Source organism: Bos indicus x Bos taurus, chromosome 6 (assembly GCF_003369695.1).
Source record: "Bos indicus x Bos taurus breed Angus x Brahman F1 hybrid chromosome 6, Bos_hybrid_MaternalHap_v2.0, whole genome shotgun sequence".
NCBI classification, from domain to species: Eukaryota; Metazoa; Chordata; class Mammalia; order Artiodactyla; family Bovidae; genus Bos; species Bos indicus x Bos taurus.
In genome coordinates, this window is record NC_040081.1 from 72,368,764 (window position 1) to 72,393,413 (window position 24,650).

The following is a 24,650-nucleotide window of genomic DNA, read 5'->3' on the forward strand; positions in this document are numbered from 1 at the left end:
TGGTGATTAAATACAGTACTGATTTTATTCCAACTAAATAAAGCAATGCATAGGTCATCTGGGCAATAAGCTTAACTAAAATGACAAAAGCCAAAAACGAGGATTTTGTAGTTGTTTTATCAGTCACTGCCCTCCTACACAACTCATCTCAGAAAATCTCATGCAAAGAAATACAGGAAAAGAGAAAAGCGGGAAATGAAGTTCATTTAGTGTGCAGTGGAAGGTGGTTTCTCCAATTCCTCTTCTGTGAAATGCTCCATCAGCATGGTCCACTTCGGATTATTTTAATATCATGACCATCATCCCTGCAAATTGAACAACCATAAAAACATATTTATTATTAAATCCCTCCCTGCAACTGTCCTGAGTTCTTGTGGCTGGAATAAAAATAAAATGAACCCAAGACAGATTCCCAGGAAGAAAAGCAATTTTAATTCTTGTGCATGGAGGTCTCATAGAAATGAGATTTAATAAGTGACCAAAGCAGAGAGCTTTTATACTTTTTACTTTTTAGACAAACAGTACATTTGTGAGGAATTAAAGAGGACAAAGAAACTTAAGCTTTGGCTGCTTAAAACTAGTAAAGAATCTGTAACAGTTTCTGCTTATGGTAGTAAATAACAAAAACCTCAAAGACCATGAACAGAACTAAAATCTGTTTTATAGTGTGTATTATAGTTTCTGCTGAAAGATAATTTTCTTTCTACAATTATTACCAAAGATGGCCAAATCAGACTAATTTTTTCATAAAATAAGTCTAGATTCAATAAACCTGGCCTGGTTGTTTACATAAGTACAGCAAGAATAGTGATTGACCACATAGACTCTCTTAAATCTGCTTTGCTGGAACATTTTATGAGGAACTTCAGATTGAATTTTTAATAGCCTCTCAAGGATAAGAAGCCAAGCCAAGCATTCACCAACAGACTTTGCAATAGATATAGATTTGGGTGAATTCCTCTCTTCACACAAGACTCCAAAGTACACTGTTTCCTAAAGGTCCCAGGAAATGACCTTCCTTACTTACCTGGTAAGGCTGCTGGGAAACCTGAAAGTAAGATTCTAGGCTGTTTTTCCAAAGGGCTTTATTGGCTCCATAAAGTCAACCTTAGTTCCTCAAAGCTATCTGGTCATATCTGAGTCTATGCATGTCTCTCACCAATATGACATTCCAGTCAAAGCTCTGATACTATAATTAATGTTTCCAATTGTGTTGTAAGAAAAGCAGATTCTTACTGAACTTATGCAAATAACTATATTGCCAAGAAAAAAGAATACTCACTGAGAGTTTCTAACTTCTGAAGGGATCCAGCAGAGAGAAAAAGAAATGTTTCAGTGCTGCTTACAAAAGACAAAAAGATTTCCTTAAATCTGGAGAAAACATTTTTAAAACTCAGCAATGTTTCATTTTAATAAAAATTACAATTATCGTCCTCAGTTTATTTAGTCTCATAGTGAATTCTTGTTCCACTTGATCTGTTAAAAAATTTTTGAAGCCATCAGTTTCTCCATTAGGGTTCTGTAAATTCTTATCCAGGTATGATTTGAAAGTCATCAGACACCTATATTCTAGGATATTTGTTAGATTTCTTTCCATGAATTTCCCTTAAAATAAAACATATTTGCAGAAAGCCTTTGTAGAAGCATCTGAGTAAGAGAGTTCAGTTCAGTTCAGTAAACTGTGTGTAAATGATAAATGACTTTAAAATGTCCACTATTGAAGATCTGATTCATTATAATGGAACTGATAAGAAAATTCAGTTATCTCTAAGACTTATCATTTTAAGATAATAACTAGAATTATGGCTAACATATAATGACATATCCAAAGTTTAGGGATTTCATTTATTTTCTAGAACATTTAGGTTAATAACATTTATCCATACAATACAACCTAAGAAGATTTATCATTTACTTGATAAATGCTTTCTATGTAATTTAACATAAAAAAGAAGCCTAATTAGTTTAATAGCTCTTTTATAAGTACAGAAAATAAATTTTTGATCGAGGTATCCAGGGGCCCTGTGGAAAACCCCAAAGTCATTTCCAGTTCAATAAGAGTTCATTTGGAATTTTGCAGAGTTTGTCAAAAATATCAAACATTTTTGAAACACTTAGTCAAATAGGATTATTGGTCACTGTGAAACAATATTTAGCTATCCATATAATCAGTGACAAACATGTCCCTGGCAAATACAGAAAGCTAAATAGTTGTAAAAAGCTTTAGTTCTTTTAATATTGAAAAGACTTAGGAGTTTTTTTGTGGGTGTCTTCTAAGTGATCAAAAACCTGATAAAGACAAAATATAGAATGTGGTTTTCTAGACAGATATATTAAAGGTAAAGAAAACTTTTTTTCTTTTACAATTTCTTTTTAAGACTAGACCAACAATCTAAGAGAACTTTGTACTTTTGAACAAGAAAACTTTTTAACAGAGATAAACACCAGATTTTAATTTTGTACCAGTTTCCTTTGATATTCCTTAAGTAAACTCATTCCAGTCTTAGTCCTGATCACACATAAAATTCCTTAAGATTATTTTTTCATAAACCTTTTGCAATTTTCTATGTTCATTTTATTTGTCCCTTGTTTTCTTTCACATTTAGAAATAGCCTGCTTTAGGACAAAATCTCTTTCCTTTTCCTTAACAAAGGCACCTCTTTACCTTTTCTTAGCCCAAAATACTTAATACTTTTTTTTCATTTCTGGAACACTTTAACTGCATATATTAATTAGAATTATTAATCCTTTGAAATCTAAATTTTGGGGGGGAATAATGAAACAACTGTGAACCATATTTTGTGACTTGGCAAACATAAGTACATTTCATAATTTCTAGAAATAAATGCCACTTCATGGCACAATTTTTCAATAAAGCACAAGAGGGACCTCCCTGGTGGTCCAGTGGTTAAGAATCCTCCTTGCAATGCAGGGGACATGGGTTCAATCCCTGGTTGGGGAACTAAGATCCCACAGGCCACAGAGTGACTAAGCCCACAGCTAATGAGCCTGCATGCTCTGGAGTCCAAACACCACAACTAGAGAGCCCGTGTGCCGCAACTGGAGAGTTTGTGCACTGCAACGAAAGATCGCATGGTGCAACGAGGATCCCACATGCTCCAACATTTCTTTTTTGGAAATGATACAGATATCCAATGACCTCCCATCATTTAACTTACCAAACTCTAAGGGTGTAAATTAAATTACCGAAGAATTTAGAAAATCAAGTTTACTCACGGAGATGGCTAACATCTTTTATTATTTGTGGGAAGGACTTAAGTTCTGTATTTGTCCTTCACAAACAGTTGTAGAGGGGTGTGATTTACTCGAATTTGGGCAAGAGATCCTTTCAGCAGTTTGTGTTTTAAAAGGCATCTTTCCTTCTTTTTCTTTTTCAGTTTCAGGTTATACCAATTCAGCCAATCGAGGCTTAATCTCAGGCAAGGTGGGCTGTGTTTACATTTCAAAGATATGACAATATTTATAACCTTTAAGGCCAAAAAAAGGCCTTTTAAGTTCAGTTTTCTCGTAGGAGTTTTGGATTATATTTATCTATTATTATAAGCCTTAGGGTAATTATTATTTTAAAATAATTTTTAAAGTACAGGACAGTTTTGCTCCAATATTGTGATCTTCTATAATATCTAGAAGGCATTTTAAGAGGAACGGGTAAGCTTTTGGAAATGGTAAAACAAGTGGGTCTTGATTTGTTTCTACAGTTGCATTTCTAATTTTGTAGTTTTGCAAGACAAAGAAAAAAATTGTTTCTATTAGCCCTTGATAATTGTTTGTATTAAGCTTCCAGCTAATCTACTTCCTGGTTATTCCTAGGAGGGCCTGAGGAATTGTAGAGGAGGTGGGCGATTTTTTTTTAAAGGGGAATTTATGTTGGATCTTACTTTTAAGTCTAATTTCTGTTTTTTCATCTTAATAAGGGATTCTCTAAGGCTCACCATTATAGTTTATTTTTCCTTTCAATGTGTTCCTCTCATAAGTACCAAGTAACAGTTATTTACGATGAGAGCTTTCAAATTTTTTTCCTCTTAAATACAACCTACTTAAAGGATCTTTTGACCTATGGCTGATTAATGTTGGTGTATGGCAGAGACCAACACAATACTGTAAAGCAATTATCCTCCAATTAAAAATAAATTATTTTTTTTAAAAAAAGGATCCTTTGTCCATTGATGAATAGGATTTTATATTAATTTCAAATATAGACTCAAACCAGTAAGCCTTTTTTATGGCTTAACAAAAGATAAAAAGGTGTTTCCAAGGATATAGCTCTCACATGATTAGAAAGTTCACTCTCATTGTTAGTCTAAGAAAATAAGGCAATGAAAGTTGACACAACAACAGCCCATTATGGATAGGGACCCCATGACAAACGCCCCTGAGAGCTGGTATGGCCGGACAAAGAGAGTACTGACTTTGTGTCTCAGAACTTGTCTAGTCAACTGACCACCAGATACACCTTTCAAATGGCAGAGCTCTCGGAACATAAAACAAGATGGAAGAACATATCTGGTTTTATATGGAAGACCCACAGGAAGGTCTGTTTAAGTAGATGCAGGTCTGGTGAGAACCATTAACTCACCAGTTTGTGAGGCCAGCTCAAACAACAGGCTTATAGGGCATGTGCCTGCATGCTGCCCTATGGTTCTTCCTTCTTATGGGAAACAACACAACAGACAGAGACAAAAAGCAGTGACCATCTCTGAGAAGAAAAGAATTTCCAAGAGTTACTAAATACAAGGAGCTAACTCGACAAATATTTTCTCCTGCTAATCTAAATTTAGAGAGGAAATAAGGAACTCTTGCCAACTTCCCCTTCCACCAGACCTTGCAGGGAGAGATCCAGGAAGCTGAGTTGGTAAGAAATCTTACCTTCTGCTGGTCTTTATCAGAGGGCCCAGGATCTCTCAGCTGCAGTAGCCTCAGGGTGAGAAGCGGGTTCCAACCAGGCTCCTCCTGGCTCACCAACTGTCAGGGTAGAAGAAATTTCTCCCTCTACCCTCTTGAGTTCTTGTGGCTAGACTAATAATAAAATGGACACAAGACAGATTAACAGGAGAAAAAGAAAAATTTTTATTCAGGATGCACAGAGGTCTCATGGAAATGGGACCTAATAAGTGACCAAAACAGGCAGCTTTTATTCTTTTTAGACAAAGAAGCAATACATTTGTGAGGAATTGATAAGAGAAAGAAACTTAGGCTTTGGGTACTTAATAAGTGAAGAATCTGTACAGAGTTTTGGCTTGGGGTAGTAAATTTAAAAAGTAACAAACTTTGTTTATACAGGCTTTTTAGCTTTAAATTCCCAATCTCTGATATAAGAGTGGGAAATGGCAACCCACTCCAGTACTCTTGCCTGGAAAATCCCATGGACGGAGGAGCCTGGTAGGCTACAGTCTAAGGGGCTGCAAAGAGTTGGACACGACTGAGCGACTTCACTTTCTTTTCTACCTTCAGAGGCAGGAAGAACATCTTTCACCTGACATTAATTTCCTGCTTTCAGGGAGAGAGACAGAAGGGTCAAAGCATCCCTCATGCACTGGCTCTTTCTTAAGCAACTTTAATACACAATACTTAATATGCTATCGTGGCACATTTTTGGGTAGCCTACCTGGGGCCACCATATTGAAACATTATCTGTCATATTGAAACTGCCCCACTGTTTGTATTAAAAAGACCCATGTCATAATACATTATATTCTCTCCAGGGTGACAGTCATTTTTAAAGCTAAATCTAGGAAACAATGAGGGTGAAAGCCCAACTCTGCTATTTTTCTCCTAACCCTAGGGTACAGGGAACTGTTAACATTTCCAAGAAATCATTCTTGAGAAGACCTAGGTAACTCACTTAAGACTGAGGTCAGAGAATGGACCCCTGAAATACAAACCAGCATACCTAGAGGAGAAGTCATGGTCACATGAGCTGGTCAAGTGTTTTACAAAAAGGGAATCAGATGTAATATATTTATTACTAAGCATTCTACCAGATAGAGTTATTAAGACCTATTTTCCAGCTAATAGTGCAGGGTGTGTAGGTTGCTTGTACATACCTTCTGACTTTAAAAAAACACAATATTCTGCCACAGAGTTTAACTACTTAAATATATTCTTGTTTTATTTAATTTTTATTTTATATTGGAGTATAATTGATTTACAATGTTGTTTTAGTCTCAGGTGCACAGCAAAGTGATTCTTTTTCCTTTTAGGTTATTACAAAATAATACCTATACATATATCCATTCTTTTTAAGATTATTTCTCCCATATAGGTTATTATAGAATTTTGAGTGAAGTTCCCTGTGCTGTACAGTAGGTCTTGTTAATTATCTATTTTATATATGCTGCTGCTACTGCTAAGTCACTTCAGTCGTGTCTGACTCTGTGTGACCCCATAGACAGCCTCCTACCAGGCTCCTCTGTCCCTGGGATTCTCCAGGCAAGAATACTGGAGTGGGTTGCCATTTCCTTCTCTAATGCATGAAAGTGAAAAGGAAAGTGAAGTCGCTCAGTCGTGTCCGACTCTTAGCGACCTCATGGACTGCAGCCTACCAGGCTCCTCCGTCCATGGGATTTTCCAGGCAAGAGTACTGGAGTGGGGTGCCATTTTGTATATAGTGGTGTGCATATGTTAATCCCAAACTCCTAATTTATCCCGCCCCCCACCTTTCCCTTTTGGTAACCATAAGTTTGTTTTTGAAGTCCGTGAGTCTGTTTCTGTTTCATAGATAAGTTCATTTGTATCATTTTTAAGATTATACATATAAGTGATATCATGGTATTTGTTTTTCTGTGTCTCTCGGTCCATCCATGTTGCTGCAAATGGCATTATTTCATTTTTTTTTTTTTTTATGGCTGAGTAATACTGAATATATACCACATCTTCTTTATCCATTCCTCTGTTGGTGGGCTATTTAGGCTGCTTCCATGTCTTGACTATTGCTGCTGTGAATGTAGGGGTACAAGTATCTTTTCAAATTATGGTTTTCTCCAAATATATGCCCAGGAATGGGATTACTGGATCATATAGTAGTTCTATTCTAGTTTTTTGAGGACGCTCCATAGTGGCTGTATCAATTTACATTTCCACCAACAGTGTAGGTGGAACTTTTCCCCAACTCCCTTTTCTCCTTTTATGGCTGTAAGCATTTGCTTTATATATTGAGGTGCTCCTATGTTGGATACATATATATTTACAGTTGTTATGTCTTCTTGGATTGATCCCTTGATCATTATGTAGTGTCCTTCTTTGTCTCTTTGAACAGTCTTTATTTTACAATCTATTTTGTCTTACATAAGTACTGCTACTCGAGCTTTCCTTTGCTTTCCATTTGTATGAAATACCTTTTTCCATACCCTCCCTTACAGTCTGTTTGTGTTCTTGTATCTGAAGTGAGTCTCTAGTAGCATGTATATGGCGCTTTTTTTTTAATCCATTCCACCAGTCTATGTCTTATGGTTGGAGCATTTAATCCATTTACATTTAAGCTAATTATCTATCAGTTCAGTTCAGTCACTCAGTCATGTCTGACTCTTTGCAACCCCACGGACTGCAGCATGCTAGGCCCTGTCCATCATCAACTCCCAGAGCTTTCTCAAACTCGTGTCCATCGAGTCAGTGATGCCATCCAACCATCTCATCCTCTGTTGTTCCCTTCTCCTCCCACCTTCAAGCTTTCCCAGTGTCAGGGTCTTTTCCAATGAGTCAGTTCTTTGCATCAGGTGGCCAGTTATCTATATGTATGGTCTTATTGCCATTTTGTTAATTGTTTTGGGTTTGTTTTTGTTGGTCTTTTTTCTTCCCTTCCCTTTTGTTCTCTTTTGAGTTGTATTTGGATTGCTTTTTTCTGTGTGTGTAGATTTTTGGTTTGTGTTTATATGAGGTTTTATATATCAGTCTATATAGATAGATAGATAGATAGAGATATATACAAGATTGTTTTAAGGTGCTGGTCTCTTAATTTCAAATACATTTCCAGTATCCTGCATTTGTACTCTCCTCTTCTTACAGTTGCTGTTTTGACTTCATGTTTGTGTGTAGATGATTTCCTACCTTTACTATGTGTTTGCCTTTACTGGTGAGCTTTGCCATTGGTAATTTTCTTGTTTCTAGTTGTGGCCTTTTCTTTCTCATCTAGAGAAGTTCCTTTAGTATTTGTTGTAAAACTGGTTTGGTGGCACTGAATGATCTTAGCTTTTGCTTACCTATAAAGCTGTTGGTCTCTCTGTCAGATCTGAATAAGAGCCTTGCTGGGCAGAATATTCTTGGTCCTAGGTTTTCCCCTTTCATCACTTTAAATACATACTCCCTTCTGGCCTGGATAGTTTTTGCTGAAAAAAATCAACTGATAATCTTATGGGGATACCCTTGTATGTCATTTGTTGCTTTTCTCGTTTATGCTCTTTATTCCTTTATTTCCTCTGTTTTTAATTTTTATCAGTTTGATTTATATGTGTCTTGGCATATCCCCCCTTGTGTTTATCCAGTATGGGGCTCTCTGCACTTCCTGGACTTAAATGAGTGTTTCCTTTCCCATGTTAGGGAAATTTCTGGTTATTATCTCTTCAAGTATTTTCTCAGGCCCTTTCTCTCTCTCTTCTCCTTCTAGGACCCCTATAATGCAAAATATTTGTGCATTTAATATTGTCACAGAGGTCTCTTAGACGGTCTCATTTCTTTTCATTTTTCTTTATTCTGTTCTGCAGCAGTATTTTCTATCAGTATGTCTTCCAGCTCATTTATTTATTCTTCTGCTTTATTTATTCTGCTATTGATTCCTTCTAGTGCATTTTTCATTTCACTTATTGTATCGTTCATCTCTGTTTGTTTGTTCTTTAAATCTTCTAGCTCTCCATTAAACATTTCTTATGTCTTCTCATCTATGCTTCCATTCTTTTTCTGAGATCTTGGATCATCTTTACTATTATTATTCTGAATCCCTTTTCAGGCAGATTGCCTCTCTCTACCTTTCACTTAGTTGTTTCTCTGGGGTTTCATCTGGTTTCTGCATCTGAAACCTATTCCTCTCCTATTTTATTTTGTCTAACTACCCATATTTGTGGTCTCTATTCCTCAGGTTGCAGAACTGGAGTTCTTGCTTCTAATGTCTGTTTCCTGGTAGATGAGGTTGATCCAGGGGCTTGTGCAGGCTTTCTAGTGGGAGGAACTGGTACCTACCCACTGGTGGGTGGAGTTGGGTCTTGTCCCTCTGGTAGACAGGCTGTGTCAAGGGGTGTATTTATAGGCAGATGTTGGCACAGGACAACTTTAAGCACCTTGTCTGCTGATGGGTGGGGCTGCCAGCTATTGGGCGGGGCCAGGAATTTTTGCCAAAATGGTGATTTCTAGGAGAGCTCATGCCAATGAATGTTCCATGAAGTCTCTGCCACCAGTGTCCTTGTTCCCCAGTGAGCCACAGCTGATTCCTGCCTCCCCAGGAGACCATCCCAGACCCACAGGTATGTCAGCTTAGGCTCCTATGGAATCATTGCTTTGCCCTAAGACTCAATATATGTGAAACTTTGTGTGTTCTCTACAAGAGCGGAGTCTCTGTTCCTCCAGTCCTGTGGAGCTCCTCCACGCAAGCCTTGCTGACCTTCAAAGCCAGATGCTCTTGAATCTCCTTGTCTCAATGCTGGACTCCCCAGGCTGCAGAGCTTGACATGAGGCTCAAACTCTCACTCCTGTGGGAGAACCTCTGCAATATAACTATTTTTCAGTTTGCAGGTCACCCATTTGGAGGGTATGAGATCTGATTATATCATGAAAGCATGCCTGCTACTATCTTGTTGTGGCTTCTTCTTTATCTTTAAATGTAGAATATCTTTTTGGTAGGCTCCAGTTTTTTCTGTCAGTGGTTGTTCAGCAGTTAGTTGTGATTTTGGTGTTTTCATGAGAGGACATGTGCTTAAGTCCTACCACTTTGCCATCCTGTCTCCTGAGGGACAAAGCATTCTTGATGGCCTGGGATATCCCTGCTCCCTTTCCTGCTATGCCAGGATGGGTGGAATTGATAATGGGCTAGGGTTTTTTACATAGCAGCGCCTCAGTTCCATAATCTGCCTCAAAACCCAGAAATAGCTATAATTCCTTCCCTTGTCTTCTTTCATTCCTCTGAAAACACACTGAATCATAACCGTGGATAACAGACCCAGGTCTTCTTTCTTGGTGCTCAGCACAGACTTGAATGATGGGGCTGCAAGCAGCACCACTGCTACAATCCTCAATAAATTTTGGGAAACTACCCATCCCTGGATAGTACATTACTTAATTATCTCATTTATAATTGATTGATCACACACTTCTTTTTCTAACCTTGACCTAGAAAATACACTGAAAGATTCTGGGTCTTTTTAAATGTCAGTCTTAAAACAGAGCTACTTATGTCACATTTGATTCTTATGTCCAAGAAGAGTCACAACTTGCTAAGTAATCAAAATGCAAGAGAAGAACTAAAGAAAATGCACCTAGTTTATATTATAAATTGTTACCTGATTTTCATGCACAGAATACACTCATTGGGATAAGTGGACATGTCACTTCCACACACAGGGCTAAAGTCCCTGGGACATCCTGGTAATTTATACTGATCGCAGTTTGGCTAGAAAAGAGAAAGGAAGACAGAAATTGGAGAATAACTTGAGATATTCTCATCATACAGCAGTTTAGAGGAGGACAAAGCCCTAAGTTTCCCTAGATTTCCTGGAAATATCTTACAAAAAGATTTTTTTCCCAAACAAAAATATGTTTTTTCTAATACAAAAATCAGATGCAGTGTTGAAGCAATGGATCAATATCTGCTATGTAAGAAAAGGACCTCAAAGGAAGGTTCAATATGGCTGATTTTTAAAATGAAAGTCCAAGACTTGCCATCAAATCTACGTAACTATCTATCCTCCAGCTTCATAATTTGCTCTTCACTACCACCTACATGAGAATGACCTGTTCCATTCCACCTAATCCCTTGGCATAACACCAAGACATGCTCAGGAATCTTTTTCTCTGGACTTTTAATATACTGGCATTTGAAAAACATCATTAAAGAAAATAGTATGTTCAGAATTAGACCTTTGGGGTTGTTATGGGTTTAACCGTGTCCACCCAGAGAGATGTGTTAAAGTCCTAACCCCTAGCACCTCAGAATGTGACCTTATGTGGAATTAGGGTCTTTATATAGGAAATTATGTTAAAATAAGTTTAGGAGAGTGGGTCCTAATCTATATGACTGGTGTTCTTATAAAAGGGAAAGTTTGGAAACAGTCACACACTCAGGGAAAATCATGTGAAGACACCAAGAGAATGCCATTTACAAGACAAGGAATGCCTGAGACTACCAGATATTGGGAGAGGGGAATGGAAGGAAGATTCTCCTTCCCAGCCCTTAGAAGGAACAAACCCTGCTGACACCTTGAGTTTGGACATTCAGCCTTGAGAACTGTGAGACAACCCATTCTGTTGTTCAAGTTACTCAGTTTGTGACTTTATTACAGCAGCCCTTACAAACTGATATTGGATCATGGAACTCAACCCTCAGATTCAATGGACTGGAGGCCAGAGAGGTAATATGTCTTGCTCATAACCTCTAGTCTCCAGCAGGACCAAGACTAGAACTGGTCACAGTGGTCGTGTGACCACCATGCAGAGACTCACTTTAAAAACAGGTTGAATATATGACCTGCTGTATTTGTTTTGTTTTAGTAATAGTGATCCTCTTTCCTCGCTTCAGAACAAGTGTTTAGTATTCTGAATAAATGAAATATACCTTTTTCTTCATATTATATGGATTCATAGAGACCTAAGTAGGATAGGGCATTGGCCAAACTCTGAACTAAAGAAAAACTTTTAACCCTTTCCATCCTCTGTTCAGGATTCTATCTCCTTCTAGGAGCCTGATGTGTTCTTCCTGCTCTAGGCTCACTAAGATGATGGCTTCCAGGACAGCTTCCACAGGAGACTAGAAACCCTTTTCCCAGTGAGATTGGGACAACTGGTAATTGGTCATTTTATTGAAAAAGTCAATTAAAGCAGGGAAACAATAACAAAAAATACATACCCTAAGCATTTTCTCTTAAAACAGAAAATAGGATTGCCAATCTTTTTGATGTATGACACAAGGCACATGGCCAGGGGTAATACTACTTACACTAAGAGAACCTCCCTTGCAGCTGGGTATGACCACATGATCAAGATTAGGCTGACTGGATACAAATGGGATTATTGTGTAGTAGCTTCCGAGGATCTCCTTTAAAGGAAAATTGAGCCTGTCCTCTGCTTCTCCTAATTTTTAGTCTCCTTTGTCCATTCCTCTATCCTGTTCCTGGGTGCATGAAACCCTCCCCTATACAGACCAGGATGATAAAAGCCACATCCTACGATGGCAGCTCTGTGAGCTGTTATTTTGAATCCATGCTACTTGCAACTGAATCTAATCCTACCTGACACCAGACCTAAGTAAGACTTTTCCTATTAATGTTTCAACTAATTGAGTTCTATGTGCTATCACTGCAAAAATCATACCCATAATAAATCACCTACGATTTCTTGTTTTGTTTTGTTTAGAAGGGATTTCTCAACTGCACTCATATTTTGGACCAGATAATTCTTTGCTGTGTGAGGTTGTCCTGTACATTGTAGGATGTTTAGTATTGTCTTTGTTCTTTATCTACTAGATGCCAGCAACAACTCCCTGGTCATGACAATCAAAATGACAGTCTACATATCTCCTGGGGGTAAAACTACCCACTTTTAAATATGGCAAGAATTTAGAGACATTGTTACAACAAGGCAATGTACAATTAAAAAACAATTCCCCAATTATTTACTATTGTTTTACCTACACCTAATTCAAGAGCAATTATTTTGTTTTAGAATTTGTCTTTTAGCAAGTCTCAAAAGTATTTGACACAGTTCTCATATAAATGGCTTTATTTCTTTACAATCATGTTTATACTGTCTTTACATTTTTAATTAAAATAAGACTGGAAACTCTCATAAGGGGCTTTTGAACACAGCCACTTGAGTCTTGGTGAAAAATATAACTCCACTGATGGGAAATAGTCCACTTTATAAGAGAGGAGTCATACAAGATACTAATCTACAACCAGTCAGTGATCGGTCTCCTGTGGAAATTATTCAGAGAGAAAGGACAGGGTCATTTGTGAGTTGCTTAAATGGAGGATGGCAGAGTGAATTTTCACTGTTATTATCCCCATTTTCTGAAAGAAATTCAAACCCAGGAAAAACTGAGTCATCTGAGCAAAAATATTATTGGGTACCTATTGAGGTCCTTTAATGGACTGGAACCTGGTGGTCTGGAGTTGAAGATTAGAAAGTAAAAGAGAGAGAGAAAGAGGCCGATATTCCTTGGTTTATGCAGAAAACCAATAAAGCCCTTGACATGGGGCTTGCGCTGCTTCACGTAGGCACAGGGCACCCTCTTGCGAGGGTCTTGCAAGCCCAGGCAAGAAAGTGAGCTCAGTGGGCTTCTGCGCTCCAAAGAATTAGCCTGAGAGAGAGAGAAAGAGAGAAAGACACGGGGACCCAAGCTCTGATGGAACAAGGGTGTTTTATTCAACATAGTATGGGTATATACTGTCTTACAAGGTAGCTGTGTTCAGCAAAGATAAAGATCAAAAGTCCAGACTTACAAATTATCAAGGCAATCCACATCAAAGAGAGAGAGTTGTAAATAATCACTTTAACCATATGGTTCATAAAAAGGAAGAGGGTCATAAATAGTTACTTATCACCGTATGAAAAAACTAACAAAGGAAATGCATGCATTCCTCAGCCCCAGGAGCGGTTTGCCACTCCTCTTAATTCCTGAATATTCAGGAATTGATAAGGAACAGAGGATTCATGACAGATCCAAAACAGCACACAGGAAGCCTCCTGTTAAATGCTTCCTGACAATTCCCCCTATTTTATTATATTTGTAAAAAAGGTCCTGACCAATTGAGTTTGTTTAGTAGTAACCAACCTTCTAGAAAGGCAATGATAAACAACAAATATAATTACCAAGACAATCACCAAAGTTACAGTTCCAGACTGATGCTGTGGGTAATATTTTGAAACCATCCTCGTAGGTCTAGCCCAGATAATTGATCAGCTAGTTGTTCAGCTAAAGTTTCCATATTAGTGGAAGAGGGCAGACATTTAGAAAAGTTTTCAAAGATTTCCTTTTAAAGTATTAAATAGGGTATTCAGTTGATAATTAGCAATGCCTGCTGCTAAGTCGCTTCAGTCGTGTCTGACTCTGTGCGACCCCATAGACGGCAGCTCCACCAGGCTCCGCCATCCCTGGGATTCTCCAGGCAAGAACACTGGAGTGGGTTGCCATTTCCTTCTCCACTAGCAATGCCTAAAGAAGGTCTAATCCAATTTATATCACCTAAGAGCTTTTGGAAATCAGTTAAAGAAGGTCTAATCCAGTTTATATCACCTAAGAGCTTTTGGAAATCATTTAAGGTTGATAATTTTTCAGTACTGATCTGAGTTAGTTGGGGAGTAATATATTGTCTATCAACAACAAACCCCAAGTAATGGTAAGGTGTAGAGGTTTGAATTTTTTCAGGGGCAATGATTAATCCAGAGTTTTTAAGCATAGTTGAGCTATGGTGGGAGAATTCATCATCCCTTGTGGCAGTACAGTCCATTGGTACCATATATGAGGTCCGATATGACTAGGATAAGGGAGAGAGAAAGCGAATCTCTCTCAGTCTAAAGGGTATAAAGGTATATTAAAAAAGCAATCTTGTAAATCAATGATGGTAATGTCCCAATTTTGAGGAATAATGGTAGGTGATGGGATTCCTGGTTGTAATGCACCCATAGGTTTCATAGATGCATTAACTTTTCTAAGGTCTGTTAGGAGACGTCATTTGTTAGATTTCTTTTTTATAACAAAAATAGGAGAGTTCCAAGGAGAACAAGATTCTTCAATATGCTTTAATTCTAGTTGTGTATCTATAAGTTCCTTAGCCACCTGTAATTTCTCTTTTATGAGGGGCCACTGCTCTGTCTAAATAGGCTCGTCATTCTTTCAAGTTATTTTAATAATTGTATCGTTTGTTAAATGAGCAGTGGCCCCTAGGAAAAATGTGGAATGTATATCTGAGTTTGCCATTGCATAAGTAAGTCCCTTCCTATTAGATTAAGGGGTGCATCTATCACATAAGGTCTTAATGTTGCAGGTTGGCCTTCTGGTCCCTCACATGGATAAATTTGAGTACTCTGATAAACCTCTTGTACTTTGGTTTGAGAAATCCCTGCAATTTGGCAAGAAATTTTTTGTACAGGCCAGGATTTGGGCCATAAATGTTTGGAAATAATAGTAATATCAGAGCCAGTGTCAAGGAGACCAGAAAATCTTTTACCATTAATTTTGATATTTATAGTCAGTCGGGCAAATTCAGATACTAATGATGTCCAGAAGGACTGTTTTTGATCTGTACCGCTGAATCCACCTGTCCGTACATCATTAGAGGAGTTAATAGAAATGTAAGGTAAAAGAAGTAATTGAGCAATTTTATCCCCTTTTTTGAATTGCAATAAAATCTGAGATGGCATCATAATTTGAATTTCTCCTTTATAATCTGAATCAATTTCTCCAGGGTGGACAGTAATTCCTTTAGAAGTCAAACTAGATCGGCCAATTAAAAGACCAAAGGTTTGTGGGGGCAGGGGTCCAAAAAGTCTGGTAGGTATTCTAGAGGGGACTGCTTGAGGGTAAAGGAGAAAGTCATTTAGGGCTGGTATATTGACGGCAGCACTGCCGGATGTTGAGAGTTTGAGGGAGAAGATGGAATTTGCCCCTGGTTTTTGTTGAAGGGGACCTGGGGGGTCCCCTGCTTGGAGTTTCCCAGAATAGTTTTCCCTTCAATGTCAAATTTAGATTTACATCTAAATCTAATGCATTGGCCCAATGCATTCCTCTACAGCAGCAAGGGCAGATTTTTGGAGGTTTTTTATTAGCTTTCTTAGAAAGGGCAGTCCCTTTTTAAATGGTTCTTATCTCCACATGTAAAGTTCCTTCATTTCCCTTCCTTAAGGCAGCGACCATTGTTTCAGCTAGCATTTGCATCTTTTGAGTTTCTGATCCTAGACTTCGACAAGCCTTCAAATAATCAATAATAATCCCTGTCTCACGAATTGGAGCTATTAGCCTTTTGACATTCCTGATTTGCATTTTCATAAGCAAGCAATTTCTCTAGTTGCCTTTTGGCTTTTTCTCCAATTACAGTATGAGAAATAACAGTTTCTAATCTAGCTAAAAAATTAGCATACGTTTCATTAGGTCCTTGCAATATTTTAGTGTAGCTACCTGTAGGCTCCCCTTGAGGAGTAATTCAATCCCAAGCTTCAAGGGTCACTGTTTTTAATTGTCCATGTAACAAAGGAGGGCACTGTATTTGAGCTTCTACAGAGTCAAATTGTCCTGTACCAGTTAGCATCTCAAAAGTAATTTGATTTTGGGGCGCACCAGCTCGAGTATTTGTTAGCACGATCTCTGGCTATATCATGAAACCACATTATCCATTGAAGATATTCTCCTGGTTTAATGAGACCTTTTATTAAAGTTCGCCAATGATGGGGAATAAAATTTCCAATAGAGGATGTTATAGAATTTAGAAGTACTTTAGTAAAAGGTGAATGTGGGCCATACAGTTATAGATTTTTTAATTTGTTGCATGTGATAAAAGTTAATACCCTCATATTGAGGTATTATGTGCCCTTGAGCATCAGGATTTCTAAAAACTGGAAAGGCGGAGAAACCATCAGCTTCAGAGACTTGTGATTGCAAAGCCAGCAATTCAGAGAGCCTCTGTCTTGAAGGAGAGTGAGTAGGTAGCAAATTCTTACAATTAAGGGAATGTGGTAAAAACTTATTATTGTTATTCAGAAAGGTGTTGTCAGTTTTAATGTCAAAAGGTGTCTTAGGGGAGTCGTTGCCAGAATCATTAGGTTCTAGCAAGGGAGAGACTTTGGGATTTGTGCCCGCTGGTAGGGGAGGAGTGCTTGGAGCAACTGGGGCAGGGCTTGTAGGAAAATTCTAAAATATTTTATGTTGTTCTAATTTGGCCTTTTGTAAGGTTTCATCATCTAATTCATATTTATGTAATAAGTGTTCTGTCTGATGTCGAATATCAGGAGGGCTAGAATTACCTTGAAATGGCAGAATCACAGCTTTAACAAGAGCCCATAGGGGCCAGAAATCTATCGGAATATTTTTTCCCTGTCTGGCAGCTCGTTCAACATTCTCTTTGACCCGGTGCCAAATTTCTAAATCAAAACTACCTTCATTAGGGAACCAAGGGTTACATTCAACCACTGTCTGAAGGCAAGCCTCTATTTGCTGGTGTGAAACTGAAAGTCCTTGAACTTTAAGTGATGAAGTAAAATAGAAAAGTGATGGGGCTTTCCAGCCATTTGACCCATGTCTTAGTACTTACTGACCTCAATAGGTCCTTGAGTCACTCTGTCTGAATATGCCATGTATACCAGGCCCCTGTTCTGGGCTCCACTTGTTGAGGTCCTTTAATGGACCGGAACCTGGTGGTCCAGAGTCGATGATAAGAAATAAAAGAGAGAAAGAGGCCGATATTCCTTGGTTTATGCAGAAAACCAATAAAGCCCTTGACACGGGGCTTGCACTGCTTCACGTAGGCACAGGGCACCCTCTCGCAAGGGTCTTGCAAGCCCAGGCAAGAAAGTGAGCTCAGTGGGCTTCTGCACTCCGAAGAATTAGCCTGAGAGAGAGAGAAAGACAGACACAGGGACCCAAGCTCTGATGGAACAAGAGTGTTTTATTCAACATGCTACTGCTAAGTCACTTCAGTCATGTCCGACTCTGTGCAATCCCATAGATGGCAGCCCACCAGACTCCCCTGTCCCTGGGAGTCTCCAGGCAAGAACACTGGAGTGGGTTGCCATTTCCTTCTCCAATGCATGAAAGTGAAAAGGGAAAGTGAAGTTGCTCAGTGGTATCCGACTCTTAGCGACCCCATGGACTGCAGCCTACCAGGCTCCTCTGTCCATGGGATTTTCCAGGCAAGAGTACTGGAGTGGGGTGCCATTGCCTTCTCTGTTTATTCAACATAGTGTGGGTATATATACTGTCTTACAAGGTAGCTTTGTTCAGCAAAGATAAAGATCAAAAGTCCAGACTTACAAATTATCAAGGAAACATAAGGCAATCCATATCAAAGAGAGAGGGTTGTAAATAATCACTTTAACCATATGGTTCATAAAAAGGAAGAGGGTCGTAAATAGTTACTTATCACCTTATGGAAAAACTAACGAAGGAAATGCATGCATTCCTCAGCCCTGGGAGTGGTTTGCCACTCCTCTTAATTCCTGAATATTCAGGAATTGATAAGGAACAGAGGATTCATGACAGATCCAAAACAGCACACAGGAAGCCTCCTGTTAAATGCTTCCTGACAGGTACCCATTAAATGCTGAAAATTTGGCACCAAACAATAAGACATCACAAAATATACAGCTTACTAGGGGGAGACAGACAATTACAATTCATTGCTATGATTGGGTAATTAAAAGCACTGGATCTGGAGTCAGATGCCTAGGTTGGAACTACAGTTCCACCATTTCCATGTGACCTTGGCCAGAGAGATAAGAATGGTACCCACAGTCTGTGCTGTAAAAGATTAAGTGAGTGACTCTATATAAAGAATTTAGAACACTGATTGGTATCCTTTACTATTGAAAGAAACCCAGGCTATGTCATCTCAAAATATGACTCCTTGACATAAACATTACTTGGAGCTAAAGGCAGTCAACACGCAGTTTTGACTTCCCCTTTTCTGCCTAAAGGCAGAATATAAATTCTCATTTACTGGAATGATTCTGGTTTCTTATCAGCCCAGAAATGGCACCTAAGGAACCTGCAAACAAACTTTATTCCATTAGTTTCCTCCCATTATTTATCTTCCTACTGTTTGCCACTCTTGGAAGCCTAAAACAATTTTCCTTTGTCCTGTCATTTATCTACAAATGTTGTTATTCAGTCCCTAAGTTATGTCTAACTCTTTGCAACCTCATGAACTATAGCATGCCAGTCTCTGCTGTCCTTCACTGTCTCCCAGAGCTTGCTTAAATTCATGTCCACTGAGTCGAAGATGCTACCTAACCATCTCATCCTCTGCCGCTTCCTTCTCCTTTTGTCTTCAATCTTTCCCAGCATCAAGGTCTTTTGCAAAGAGTCAGCTTTTTGCATCAGATGGCCAAAATATTGGAACTTCAGGTTCAGCAACAGTCCTTCCAATGAATATTCAGCATTGATTTCCTTTAGGATTTACTGGTTTGATCTCCTTGCTGTCCAAGGGACTCTTAACAGTCTTCTCCAGCACCACAATTTGAAAGCATCAATTCTTTTGGCACTTTCTTTATGATCCGACTCTCACATCTGTACTGGAATAACCATAGGTTTGACTATATGGACCTTTGTTCGCAAAGTGATGTCTCTGCTTTTAACACGCTGGCTAGATTTGTCAGCTTTCCTTCCAAGGAACAAGCATCTTTTGATTTCATGGCTGCAGTCCCCGGCCACAGTGATTTTGGAGCCCAAGAAAATAAAACCTGTCACTGCTTCCACTTTTTCCCCTTCTATTCGTCATGAAGAGATGAGACCAGATGCCATGATCTTAGTTTTTTGAATGTTGAGTTCTAAGCTGGCTTTTTTACTTTCCTCTTTCACCCTCATCAAAAGGATCTTTAGTTTCTCTTCACATTGGAGTGGTAGCATCTCATATCTGAGGTTGCTGATATTTTCCCAGCAATCTTGATTACAGTTTGTGAGTCATCCAGCCTGGCATTCCACATGATATACTCTGCATATAAGTTAAATAAGCAGGGTAACAATATACAGCCTTTACATACTCCTTTCCCAATTTGGAACCAGTCAGTTGTTCCATTTCCAGTTCTAACTGTTGCTTCTTGACCCATATGCAGGTTTCTCAGGAGACAGGTAAGGTGGTCTGACTCCCATCTCTAAGAATTTTCCTTGGTTTGTTGTGATCCACACAGTCAAAGGCTTTAGTGTAGTCAATGAGGCAGAAGTTTTTTGAAACTCCCTTGCTTTCTTCATGAGCCAACGAACGTTGGCAATTTGAACTCTGGTTCCTCTACCTTTTCTAAACCCAACTTGTACATCTGGAAGTTCTTGGTTCATGTACTGCTGAAGCCAATCTTGAAGGATTTTGAGCATTACCTTGTTAGCATCTGAAATAAGTGCTATTGTACAGTAGTTGGAATATTCTTTGGTATTGCCCTTCTTTGGGATTGGAATGAAAACTGACCTTTTCCAGTCCTAGCTTGGAAACACTATGCCCAAGACTGGGTATTCTAAATTTGCTGACCTACTGAGTGCAGCACTTTAACAGCATCATAGTTTAGGACAGCTGGAATTCCATCACCTCCACTAGCTTTGTTCATAGTAGTGCTTCCTAAGGCACACTTGACCTCACTCACACTCCTGTCTGGCTCTAGGTGAGTGATCACACCATTGTGGTTATCTGGCTCATTAAAAATTTTTGGTATAGTTCTTCTGTGTATTCTTGCTACCTTTTCTTAATCTCCTCTGCTTGTTAGGTCCTTACCATTTCTGTCCTTTATCATCCCCATCCTTGCATGAAATATTTCCTTGATAGCTCTGATTTTCTTGAAGAAATCTCTAGTCTTACCTATTCTTTTGTTTCCCTTTATTTCTTTGGATTGCTCATTTTAAGAAGGCCTTCTTATCTTTCCTTGCTATTCTCTGGAACTCTGCATAAAGTTGGGTGTATCTTTCACAAATGTATTGCTTTCTGTTAAATATGCAAGATAAGGCAGATTTCTAACCTCTTTGAGTTACACATTTCTTAGTACTCCCATGTGTATGCACAATACACTTGTTAATAAACATTTGTTTATTTTTCTCTGGTTAATCTCTCCTTTGTTGTATAGGCCGCAGCTGAAAACTTAGAAGGGTAGAGGGAAGATTTTTTTCCTCCCCTACACTAGTATGGTAATGATGATGATGCAGTATAGTGTGAATGGAAACAAAGAGAAAGTGCATTTATGTCTACTTTGGAGGAAGAAAACAGGGTGGTAAGGTTTCCTGGAAATGGTCTGCACTGACATGAATACTCAAAGTTACCTTACCCACTGAGATCAATATTCACGTATGTAAAATAATCATCTCTATTTATTGTGAGAACAGAGATTGCATGTAAAAATGGACAGTGTCAGACCAAATATTAAAATAGAACTATCACCCAAAACCTTAGCAAGCTAGCCAGGAAACCAACCCATTATTTAGAATAACCAGTCCAGGAAGCCAACATGCTGTGAATCAGACTTATAAGAAATCAGACAGCTATCTCTAGTGATATCCAGGTAGTCAAACAGTAAGCTATGTAACAGTTGGCCCACAACTGCCAAGGCTTGATTAACAACTGATATTTTCCCTAAATTTTACCCCTGCTTCCAACTTAGGCCCAATTAGAGAAAGCCAAATATGCCTTCTGAATCATTCACATACTATGCCTGCCTTTAGTTTCCCACCTCCAGCCTCCCCATGCCAACAGCCTCAATCAGGGCACACCTGATGCCTTCCTTCCCTTTTTCCCATTATAAAGCTTTCCCACTCCTCTGCCTTTGAGTCTCAGCTAAAACACAAGTGACATGACTGACTCACTTGCTACATCAAGCTCTGAATAACTAGCTCTTTTTTTTAACTAACTTTTTAAGATAATTGACATATAGTTATTTACAATGTTATATTAGTTTCAGTGTACAGCAAAGTGATTCTTTTCTAGATTCTTTTCCATTATAGATCACTAGTAGACATTGAATATAGTTCCCCATGCTATACAGCAGGTCCTTCTTGTTTATCTGTTATATATATAGTAGTGTGTATATGTTAATCCCAAATTCCTAATTTATCCTTCCCTCTGCCTCCCACTTGGCAACCACAAGTCTGTTCTCCACATCTGAGTCTGTTTCTGTTTCATTGATAGGTTAACTTGTGTCATAGTTTAGATTCACATTTAAATGATATCACATGATATTTGTCTTTCTCTGACTTACTTCACTTAATATGATAATCTCTATGTCTATCCATATTGCTGCAAATGGCATTATTTTATTCTTTATTATGGCTGAGCAATATTCCTCTGTGTTTGTATGTGTGTGTATGTAATCTTATTTTTTCATTCATCTGTCAATGGACATTTAGACTGCTTCCATGTCTTGCTGCTGCTAAGTCGCTTCAGTTGTGTCTGACTCTGTGCGACCCCAGAGACAGCAGGCCACCAGGCTCCCCTGTCCCTGGGATTCTCCAGGCAAGAACACTGGAGTGGGTTGCCATTTCCTTCTCCAGTGCATGAAAGTGAAAAGTGAAGTCGCTCAGTCGTGCCCGACTCTTAGTGACCCCATGGACTGCAGCCTACCAGGCTCCTCTGTCCATGGGATTTTCCAGGCAAGAGTACTGGAGTAGGGTGCCATTGCTATTGTAAATAGTGCTGCAATGAACACTGGGGTACATGTTGAATAACTCCTTTTTCTTGTTCTCATTTGGTTGGTCTTCCTTACTTTCACACAATCTAATTTATTAATATACATAAAATGTTTAGTACAACGTATAATTATTAGGCCCAGGACCTTCTGAATCATCAAAGGAAACAAAGCCCTGAGGCTCCCAAGATCTGAGCTGTTTCCTTTCTTTTTAAAAATTATTTATTTGGTTGTGCCAGGTTGCGGCATGTAGGATCTTTAGTTTGTGGCATGCAACCTCTTAGTTACAGCATGCGTTTCCCTGACCAGGAATCAAACCCTGGCCCCCTGCATTGGTAGCTCTAAGTCTTAGCTACTGGACCACCAGGGAAGTCCCAAGGACTGAGCCTTTTTCAACCAAAATTTACATTGTATCAAAAAGCCTGCCTGATTATCTGATTTCTAAAGATTCAGTCAACTGTTTCCAAAGTGGCATGTCAGACCTGAAACCAGTCTCCAACCCCAACCTTTGTGGGCTTCATTGTATTAGTAGAAACAGTAAAAGTGGTTTCTTACTTACTGTTTTTTGTTCTAAATGTTGACTAAATTGAGCATTCAAAGAGGCTGCAAGAAGAAAACAGACATTTAAAAGGATATGATTAAGGTCAATTCTTCTTCATAAGGGGTTTTTTAAATCCAGCTTGTAATTTATACAAGCTGCACCTTCTCCCTTTCTCTCCCATGTCCAGCTTTTGAAGAACTTCTAGAAAGTATATTCAGTTGTATGCTGGCACCTCTCTTAGCAGGCACACAGAAAACGTTTGGTACCAGTTCTATAATTGACCACTCTAATAGGTCTGCTTGAGAGAGGACTTTGGAGCTACATAACAAAAGTCAGAGAAGAGGCTCTCATGCCTTCCTCAGATACATACATGCATAAGGTTGGTGATCCTCTCCCCTCACCCCAGCAGCTGCTTCCTGAGGAGCCAGTGGAAGTTTAGAGATCAGAGGGAACCTCCCCTGAGCCTCAGTGGGAGAATGCTTACCCAACCCTTGGAACAACAGCAGAAGAGGCCATGTCCCATGGTCCACCTACTGTTCCTTGAGGGGGGCTTCCAAGAGGAACAGGATGGAGCTTCAGCTGCGACAGAACTTAGTGCAGCTTTAGTCCCCACAGAATGGGTCCCTGTATCCAGCAGGACATTCAGAGCCAGCGGAAGATGAACCCACAGCCCGTACTGACTGACACCTACCTCAGAGGTATGCCAGCCAAGAGATGTGAGCACCAGCTAATTCACAAAAGTGACTGCAGGAAGACCCTGACTACTGCCCCCAGGGCTTCCCTAATGCCTCAGGATCCCTAGCTCTTTGCTCCACAGCCCTCCATCATCTGGGGACCATTTCCCCTCTCTTCCTTCACAGTATTTAAGAAATAAAAAAATCAATTTTCCTGGCTAAAAGAACCCAAAAGTCAGAGAAATAACTCAAAAATTCACGATATTCTTTTCCTTTGTTGCTCAGGATAATAAATACAAAGCTTACCACTAGATGTTACCATTTTAACTTCATTTGAAAGTGGGTGTCAAGTCTGGCTGGCCTGAGGCCCTTTTCTCATGAGCCCCAGAGTGCCTGGCACACTTGGCATTCACAACTCCTGATTCCTGTACATCTTCTGCCAAGGTTCGGTAGGGCCCCGGGTACATAAAAACCCGATTCCTGATCCTGGACTCCAGAAAATCTGCTTTAAGGGAGAGAGGGCAGGCAGCAGGGTCACTAGAAAAGCCCAAGCAACAACACTGTGGCTCCAAAATGTGACTCGCGCACACCCCCAAGTTCGTGTCCTTAGACAACCGCGGGGCGGGCCTGGAACCGCCAGTAACAGGTGCGTGGAGGGGCAGTCGTTAGCGAGACCCCCCTCTACACTTGATCTCAGTCAAAAGGCCGAGAAGCGATGATACCCCCCCTCCCCCAGGTAACTTTTCCGCTTTCCTTGGCTGCCAAGCCCACTGGTGACCATTACCTGCCGAGTCCCCAACCAAGAATAACAGCACCAAGCGCAGCCCCACGAGCGCCATCCTCCCGCCTGGCCGGCGGTCGGGTCCCTGTGCGCTCCAGCGCCTGCGCGCGCGACACTGACTGCGCCCTCG

The 24,650-nt window shown here is 39.4% G+C and overlaps 1 protein-coding gene across 5 annotated transcripts; it reads right to left on the bottom strand.

Annotated features, from left to right (window-relative positions):
* On the bottom strand, window positions 1-24,650 carry LOC113894321 (serine protease inhibitor Kazal-type 2-like). 5 transcript variants are annotated; one of them, XR_003511537.1, is made up of 6 exons: window positions 24,524-24,649; window positions 23,084-23,127; window positions 10,503-10,612; window positions 4,888-5,037; window positions 1,283-1,298; window positions 237-305 (listed from the first exon to the last, which is right to left on the bottom strand). XR_003511537.1 is itself a non-coding variant. In XM_027544581.1 (5 exons), the coding sequence occupies exons 1-5, from the start codon at window positions 24,576-24,578 to the stop codon at window positions 280-282; spliced, it is 291 nt and encodes a 96-aa protein (XP_027400382.1). In that variant the 5' UTR covers window positions 24,579-24,650; the 3' UTR covers window positions 1-279. The 5 variants fall into 5 exon arrangements, 2 of the variants coding, with proteins under 2 accessions (XP_027400382.1, XP_027400383.1); XR_003511536.1 differs by having other exon boundaries at window positions 276-305; window positions 1,283-1,338; XR_003511535.1 differs by lacking the exon at window positions 1,283-1,298 and having other exon boundaries at window positions 1-305.

Excerpts from the sequence above, each read along its gene's own strand:
- LOC113894321 (XM_027544581.1), bottom strand. The coding sequence starts at position 24,578 with ATGGCGCTCGTGGGGCTGCGCTTGGTGCTGTTATTCTTGGTTGGGGAC. Across the intron at positions 10,613-23,083 it reads AACATTTAGAACAAAAAACA|CCAAACTGCGATCAGTATAA; the intron begins GTAAGTAAGAAA and ends TCTCTTTTCTAG. Across the intron at positions 306-1,282 it reads TCAGAAGTTAGAAACTCTCA|GGATGATGGTCATGATATTA; the intron begins GTGAGTATTCTT and ends TTCAATTTGCAG.